Below are 9,139 nucleotides of genomic sequence, written 5' to 3' on the forward strand. Positions count from 1 at the left end.
CACACACACACACACACACACACACACACACACACACACACACACACACACATCAGCCCTCAGCCCTACAGTAGCACCACATCCTTCTTAATGTGCCAGCAATTTCTAGACTCTTCCTTCCACATCTCCTTTGAGTCATCTTGCTGAAGACTCACCTAATCTATTATCTATTTAAGTTCTCTCACCTCCTCTGCCTCTGATGAAATAGCATTACTGAAATATATAGACAAATAGAGCAGAGATGATCAAGATTTGTCAACAGTCAAATCAGATCGGTATCCCATTTCTCACAATATCATTACAACTTGATCAAAACATTGTGGGGCATTCACCACTCACCTGTACACATACAGAATAAAACTTTGTGCAGCGAGACAGATTATTAACTGAGTGTGCCCTGACCATTCTGGGAGGTGTCTATCAAGTGCAGTGGAGTGCTTCCACCAAGTCAAGTCTGGAGGGGAGAGGAAGGCAATTTATGTCCGTCAAAGAGCTGAACTCCACCTAGGGGACTGGATGTGATGAGAGCCGGGGGCCATGGCCTGCATCCTAAACAACTCTATGATCGGCTCGGGCCTCAACACTCAACATTGGACACCAAAACATTTGCTAATTCTTCTTGAGCAGGGCTGGATGTTGAATGTGAATGTGTCTGTAGCACTGAGTATGAAAAACTGGCAGGGGTATCAAAAGTTAGCATTGCTACTAATTTACTTATTTTTTGATCAGCTATTTCCTTTGATCAACTATCATAATTTAGCTAATTCCACACAGTGTATTTTTTAGAAAGGTTTTTGTACAGTGCTGATGCATTTGGGTTATTGCTGTTCTAGAAAAACATTAAGGAAAGGCATCACAAATAATCCAGTTGTGTTACCGTCACTAAAACTGGTTTGGCGCTGCTATCAAAATAAGCGTCTAAAGCCATGCTAGTGGCTCTGTGAGGCTGTACGTTGACCCAGTGGTTGAACGTCACCATGCTAACAAACACACAATGACAATGCCAACATGCTGATGTTTAACAGGTATTGTAGTTCCATTGATCCCCATCTTAGTTAGCATGCTAACATTTGGTAATAAGCACTAAACACAAAGTACAGTTGAAGCTAAATGAATGCTTAATGTGTTGATCTAAGTATTTGTTGCTGTGATGAACAAAACAATCTGACCAGGGTTGTGAACCCCAGGCAGAGTATTGGCCCCTGTCAGTTTGCAGCAGCACTTGAAATAGACTTTTGTGTGATTTACTGGATCACAATTCTTGCACTGAACACTTTTGTCACTATCTATAGGCAAAATCAGAATAAATCAATACCAGCCTCTGCTGCCAAGGCTAGAGATCTTAGGATATAGAAGAGACCAACTATCGATCACTTCATCAATGCACTGTTACTTCAGGAGGAGGAGGATAAAGGCTTTTTTCTGAGGTTGAGAAGAGGGGTTTTGCGGTTTGGTACCCAAGGTCAGGGAGACCAGCTGAATACTGATATTACAGTGTAGCAATACCAATGTTGACAGATACACATGTCCTTTAAAGACCTTTCCTTTCCATCTACCTTCACTGTCATTAAGCTGTAGAAGTCCTGACACGCACACGCACGCGCGCGCACACACACGCACGCACACACGCGCACGCACGCACGCGCACGCGCACGCACACACACACACACACACACACACACACACACACACACACACACACACACACACACACACACACACACACACACACACACACACACACACCTCCCTTCTAAGGGCCAAACAAGCACTATCATCCTTCAATGTCAGCTCATCGATTGATCCGCTGCTTAAGCCCCTGCCGTGAGTCGGCATTGGTCAGATACAAAGCCACACAAGGCAATTCATCACTGAGCCCCAAACACTTAGTTTGACAGCCAGAGAGGGAGGAGGATGAGGAGAGACTGATAGAAGGAGAGAGGGAGCGGAGATGAAGCGAGGAGAAAGGAGGGAGAACAGAAGAAGGGGAAAGGGAAACCCTGATAGAGAAATAGGGATTGATGTAGAAAAAGCTGACAGTCTTTTTCAACCCAGCAGACCCGAGTCCACACAGTACTTCTGAAACTGAAATACGTCTTTGCCTTACTCTCAATGATTGCTTGGCTCTCACTGTCACCTCCCGAGCCTTATAGCCATGCAACTGCCCTTTTTATGTTCAGATGTTTGAATGAAAAGGTGTTCTGTACCAAAAGAAAGACGTAGAACAAGAAAGACACAGAGTGCAGTCGAGACCTTCTGAGGCTGGAATTCAGGCAGCATGACGCAGGTGGCGCCCACCCAGAGTGGGCACAGCAGCTTGTTGACGATACCATGAACGTGGTGGAGGGGCAAGGTGTGGAGGATGACATCATCTTTGGACCACGCCCACTCTGACACCAGACACTGGACCTGAGGTAGGGGGGGGGACAGGGGAGGGAAGAGACAAGGGGGTCAGGAGCAATCTCAATCAGCTTCCACTGTTGCAGACATTTGTTCTAATAATTTGTGGAGTTGTGCTGCAACAAAGTTGTTTTACTTTATGTACCTAATTTTCTTCTAAACTGCTGTATTCACACCTCAAGTAGTAATTTCCAGCTGCTGCAAAAATGACTTCTGACAACCCCTGCGTACAATGAATTTTTTTTGCAGTTGGAGAGCATATTAACTCAAGATTATTATAATATAACTGCATTATGATCTACTGAGACTGTTGGTGGAGAAAACTGTATACATCTCTTCAACAATTAATGTATCCCAGCATGATGTGCAAACTGTAAGTTTAGAAAGAACACCAAAGTACTAGTGTTTATCATTTTTGTCTTAAAATACCATCAATATAGCTGCTTTGACTTGTCAGTTAGCAGGTATATAAGACAAATCACCAACAAAATAGCCTCAGTTCAGTTAAGCCAATTGTTTTGTTAAAGTGCTTTAGTGATTTATCACATTTAAAGGTCCCATGACATAGTGCTCTTTGGATTATATAGACCTTAGTGGTCCCCTTATACCATATCTGAAGCATCTTTACCAAAACTCAGCCTTAGAGCCAGTCCCACAATGAGCTTTCCTTAGTATGTGCCATTTCTGAGTCTGTAGCTTTTGAAGAGGATAGAGGAGAGAGGGAAGGGGGGGTGGCCTTGACCAACTGCCACTTTGCTTGTTTGAAACCATTATGTCTCTCTCTCATGGGTGGGCCAAATTCTCAACGCGGGAAAAGCAGATAAAGGGTGAGGATATATTGCCCCTTATGACCTCATAAGGGGCAAGATTCAAGATTGGCCCATCTGAGCTTTCCTTTTCAGGCAGAGCAGGATACCCAGGACTTGGTTTACAGCTATCGCCATTTCTAGCCACTGGGGGACCATAGGCAGACTGGGGCAATTCACATTAATGCTAAAAAAAACAACTCATAAAAAGTGACATTTTCAAGCCATGGGACCTTTAAAAAGCCAGTTGTTATTATTATGCAATATCACATTGTAAGTTTAAGTAAAAGGCCTGTATTGTTAATAGTGGATTGTTGGACTATTTCTCACAGAAATTACTTCAGGAATTAAGGATAAAACATTGAAATTCTTCTAGTAGTCTTTTTTTTTATTCAGCTAAAAAAAGAATCACAAATTTGTACAAATGGAAATTGAATTATACACTGCCCGGGTATAATTGTGTCTGCAGTTTTTATGTTTGTGACTGTGAATATCAAGTCATGGAGGAACAATTTGAAATTAAATGTGTTACAACAGGCTTAATCTAAACACTACCTTTGTAAAGATATATATATATATATATATATATATATATATATATAGTATGGGGAACTGAAATAACACCATGCCTATCTCTATGTATGGTGAAGGGTATGTGATGATGCAGGGTTATTTTAATTCCAAAGGCCAAGGGAACTTTATCAGGATGTATAGTCTCCTGGATCCATGATAACTGGCCTTTAAAAATAAAAAATGTGCCTGCCTCTATGGTAATTTAACATAAGGGCGTGTATACTTATGCCCCCTGTATTTTAAGGAAGAACATTTATTTATTTACAATACATTATTCATTCACAAAGAAAATTGGTGTCATTAAAAGGTTGGATTTTTCTTTTCTTTTTTTACAATTAAGGCATTAAGATCAATTTCCAAAAGATGTTTTTTTATTTTGGTTTTTAATCAACTTTAGCATGGGTGTATAAACTTACTACTACTTACCACTGTGTGTGTGTGTGTATATATATATATATATATATATATATTTTCTTTCCAAGTTTGCCTCAAGTCTTCATGCATATTAACCTGACAGAAGAGCTTTCTAGTTACTCTGACAACCTGATGTTGTTGCCTTCCAAGACAGACTCACTTAATCACTCACTCACTCACTCACTCACTCACTCACTCACTCACTCACTCACTCACTCACTTCCCTGGGCCAACCAGAGAAAAATAACGCTCTGCCTTCTTTCAGGAGGAATTTAATTTTCCACACTATTGGACATGTAGGTCAATTTCCCTTAAAATATACAGGAAAATCTTCAAGAGTTCTCTAATGGCATAAATTAGTGATTATTCAGAAAGCTGGACTGAAACAAAAGAGGAATGATGCTAATCAGGGAGTCAAATGTAGGTGTAGTGATGTCAAAATACTTATTGCACTCAAAAACATGCATACATTTAATGGGTCTCTATTTGTTGAAACTCTGGATAGTCCCTTTATAATCTCTGGCTGCACTGCATGACATATCAAATACCATGGCGTAAATAGTGCAAATTTAGAAGACAAACATGGACAGCACGACAAAGAAAATGTACATTTCGGAAAGTATAGATTATATATTAGTCTCTAATTTCTGAGCTTCCAACAAGCGCCTCAACACACCAACAAGGAGGCACCACCCCCGAAATATTCTGATGACTATACAGACATGGTATGTTACCTAGTTATGGCGGTTTTCCACTGCGTGGTATCTACTCGACTCGTCTCGTCTTTACTCGCCTTTTTTGGTTTTCCATTACGAAAAAAAAGTCCCTGGGACCCGCTACCAGGTACTTTTTTTAGTACTACCTCAGTCGAGGTTCCAAGCGAGCCGAGGCGATACCAAAAGGTGACGTGAAAACCTGCAGACCGCTGGTTGGTCGGAGAGAATCGTCACTCATGACTGCGTTTTTAGCAAACAAGAGTGCGGAGTGTGTTTCCAGAACAAACGGGACATTTAAAACAAATCTAGCCGGACACCGACAGATTATCCACTCTCTGCACTATTCTCACTTTTCAACTGTTCGGGCTACTAGCGGCTTCATGTCGTTTCCAATATTGCACACTGTTGCTTTAAAAAAAATAAGACAATATGTATATCTAAGAAAAGTTTTTATTTAGCTTTTCAAGTAGCGCATCAAACCCCCCCGTACTTCCCGGTCTTCTTCCTCTGCCCCCGTACAGTGTACCCCCCGCTCTGCGGCCCAGATGCTCCCAGTCGTTGTCATAAGCCTCTCCGTGACTCTCATACAGATTATACGAAGCCCAGTAGGTCAGAACCAGAGATCCACCGGTCGGACATCGCCCACCACGGACGGTCTGCGGCAGCGAGTTTGCAAAGCGTGAATGCTCTGAAACACAAACAGTACAAGACAAGTTTTGGTGTGTATCATGTTGCTAAAGTTCATGTACTTTATATACTAGTAAATACTGACTGCGACGCTGAACACATGCAAATGTAGCTACGTTACCAGAAACTTAACTTACCCTTTTGTGTCGGCGAACAACCGTCATGTCGCGTCTGAACTCCGTCAGAATTCCCAACTCACTCCGTTTTTTTAGTGGGGATTTTTGTTGCTTCCTTCAGCTTCTTTTGAAACAAAACATTTCTTCTGGCCGTGGCAGGTAGCCGACGTGCTGTTTTGAGTCGCACTGAAAATTACGTCATCACGCGTTGCTATGGTGACCAGCCACGCTGAGGCTTTTAATCAATCTGCAATGGAAAACGAACGTAGAATGGGCCGAGCCGAGCCGAGCCGTTACCAGCAGTGGAAAAACGCCATTAGATAGTATATTTATAATATTAAATCAGAAAAGATGGTAAGTTTAATAAAGTCCCCTTGTATAAATTGAATATAACACAGAAACATGACAAATATTTTAAATATTACAGGGCAGTTACCAATTAGGTAAACTAATTAAAACAGGACTTCATAAAGACCACCTTTAGGGTTCAAACCGCTTTGCGTTAGAACCCTTCCGTGTTTGCCTGTTTTAGTTATTATTAGGGGCCCAAGCCCAAGGGGCTGGTTCTCACAGCAGGGCTGTGGAACCCTATTGTTTTTCTAAGGATTAATATCTTCCATTATTATTATTCTTCTCCGCATAAAACTCATGCTACAGCCTAAAGTGTACATGGTGGCGGTGTGCCATTTTCAGGACTGGTCCAAAACTCTGCAAGGACCCACTTCCACCACTAGGTGGCGCTATGGCAGAAAAACAGCATTTGGCCCCATAACTCCAAAACCATACATCGGACATTTAAAAAACATGTATCCACGCGTTCCCTGGATCCAACTGAATCTCGTAATATAGGCCGTGCCTATTTCTACCAAGACTTTTGGCGACTCAAAATGCCGATTTATCAAAAACAAACTTTTTCAAACTCCTCCTAGACCATGCCACTGTTCTGCATAAAACTTGGCACATAGTAACTCCAGACCGACCTGACAAATTTGTGTAGCTAACTATAAAAACACCGACTTTGCCATATCTTGGCCAAAATCAATTCTGTCAAAGCCAAACTTTAGATTATTCTTTGGTTTGACCCTCTGGGGCTCTAAAAAAAATCTGGGCCACTAGGGGGCGCTACAAATACAAAACGTTCATATCTCTTGAACGGCTCATCCAATTTTTACAAAATTTGATGGGTACCATCTAGGGCCGCCCCTTACAGTGGGGTAATGATTGGTTGAAGTGGGCGTGGCCTATGGGACCCACAATTGGATTAACCACTTACATTAAAGTGAATTACTTAACAGGGTAGATGTACAATGGGCAGCTGACCTGATTTACCAAACATTATACATTTGGACCACTAGGTGGTGCTACAATGACGTCAAACGTGTTTTTGCCTATAACTCCCACATTATCCATCGCACATTAAAAACCTTTACATCCACGTGTTCACTGAATCAAGCTGAGTCACCATTTTCACAATATCGCGCCAAGTGTGAAACCAACTTTATTGAACTCGTCCTAGGTCACTTTGATGTCGTTTTACTTAGTCTTGCTTGACCACAAATTGATTAAAATAACACATATCATTATGGAATTGTATTGCATTATTTATTTTTTATTTTTTGCTCATCCAGCCTTTTTGATACTTTTAAATGTTACACATGATCTGATGCAGTACTTTGCACCAGAGTGATAGAGAAAGACATGGAGAGGAAAATGCTGTGAGCTGGACTGAGCTATCTATCACACTGAATTGAAAATAAATGTTTTTGAGAAATCAGTTGTACACTGTTGTGCACTGTTTGTCCAATTGTCACAAAGCTTGCATGATTTATTTTATAATGACGTTGGACAACATGAGAAAAAAGGTTTGAACCTGTGAATCGCCACTAGCGGCTATATGATGTGTATGTTTTAATTAATGTAAAACAGTATTACATTTAGCTGCCATGAAGTTTTTGGATAACCACAGACAACCCACACTGCTGGTTATTTTAATTAGCCGTCGCATTTTAGTCCATTAGCACAAGCTGGAATTACTAGAATTGTTGGGTCCTTGTAAATTATAGTGTATGGTCTAGACCTCTATCTGTAAAGTGTCTTGAGATAACTCTTGTTATGAACTGATACTATAAATAAAATTGAATTGAACTGTACCAACTTTTGCTATATCAAAGCTGTTTACCAACTTATTTGACAGCTGATTGACATGTCCTGTTCATCAAACTAAAAGCCTATGAATCTATGACAAAAATAAGCTGAAATATAATTTGCTTTGTCTCCAATGTAATTATGGTTTAAAAGACAACAACATGTACCATGGCTTGGATGCTGCTGTGTGTATGTAGAACTCCTTTGGGTCTCCCTGTGGTACCACTGGTGTAGATAATCATAGCTGGTCGATCCGCCCAGTCCGTGATGTCTCCTGTCTCCTTCTCTTGGGTGTCTGCCCCATCTAAAGTTCCCAGGTTAGAAGTAGGGGGCAGTATCAGGCAGGGCAGTCCCAATCTCTGTGCCATTGGCTCAAGGGTTTCAGCATAGGGATGCCCGGCCACCAGCAGTGAACTCTGGGAGTCAGAGATTATGTATTCCATCTCAGATTCAGGGTGTTTTCGGTAGAGGGGCACCGCCATCGCACCACTCATCCAAGCCGCCCACTGTGCCACTGTATAAGAAGCATCATTAGCACACAAGAAGGAAATTCGCTTTCCTTCTAGATGCCCAAAGTCAGAGTTGAGAGCAGTGCTGATTCTACATGCAAGTCCTAAACTGCTGCAATACAGCTGCTTGTAGCTGTGGCTGCCACTGCTGTCTATGATAGCAAGCTTATCTCCAAATGCTGGAGCCCTGGTATACACTGGCTTGTGGTTTATCCTTGATGATGGTGCTGTAGACCACCTATGAGCTCCTCTTTGAACCACAGTTCCAAGTAGCCATTGCCCTGGCTTTGATGAGCTATACATTCTGTGAAGAGTGGCTTTCGAGTGAGGCCGCTTCAGGGAGAAGCAGGCAGCAGAAACAAGTCCTGACAGCATGTTTAAGATGTTCAGACCTTTTAGAGTCAAAACCTCAAGATGGCTCCATCCTCAGCCTCTTGCATCCGCTAGCATCAGACGTCTGTGAGTTGACAGGAAAAAAAGGCTTAATTGTATCAAGTAGCACACAACGTTTGACATCTTTTCCTAAAAGCAAATACCATATGATTCTAAGTATCCTCCTGAACTACTTTTGTAGAATGTAATTGACCAAATTGGTAATCACTTTTGCTTCAATTTTCATTATTTCTATCACACTCACTGTACATGGCTTAAATGTGTTTCTTCTTCTATCATTTTAAAACATGGTGAGCAGAGAAAGGGGGAGATTGAAAAGAAATATGAATTTATTAATTGAAAAATGAAAGGAGCACTCCATCAAAGTAGTATTGCACTTT

General features: G+C 41.5%; 1 protein-coding gene across 1 annotated transcript in view; it reads right to left on the reverse strand.

Annotated features, from left to right (window-relative positions):
- The window catches only part of acsf3 (acyl-CoA synthetase family member 3), a gene marked incomplete at its 5' end in the record, with an annotated part of 42,071 nt that extends 33,248 nt beyond the window's left edge, over nt 1-8,823 (reverse strand). Inside the window, 2 exon segments of the mRNA XM_032517217.1 lie at nt 2,254-2,409; nt 8,025-8,823. Coding sequence (XP_032373108.1) covers nt 2,254-2,409; nt 8,025-8,741 — 873 coding nt within the window.
- Nucleotides 8,824-9,139: the final 316 nt, after the last annotated feature.

This window comes from Etheostoma spectabile, chromosome 1 (genome assembly GCF_008692095.1).
Source record: "Etheostoma spectabile isolate EspeVRDwgs_2016 chromosome 1, UIUC_Espe_1.0, whole genome shotgun sequence".
Lineage (NCBI taxonomy): Eukaryota > Metazoa > Chordata > Actinopteri > Perciformes > Percidae > Etheostoma > Etheostoma spectabile.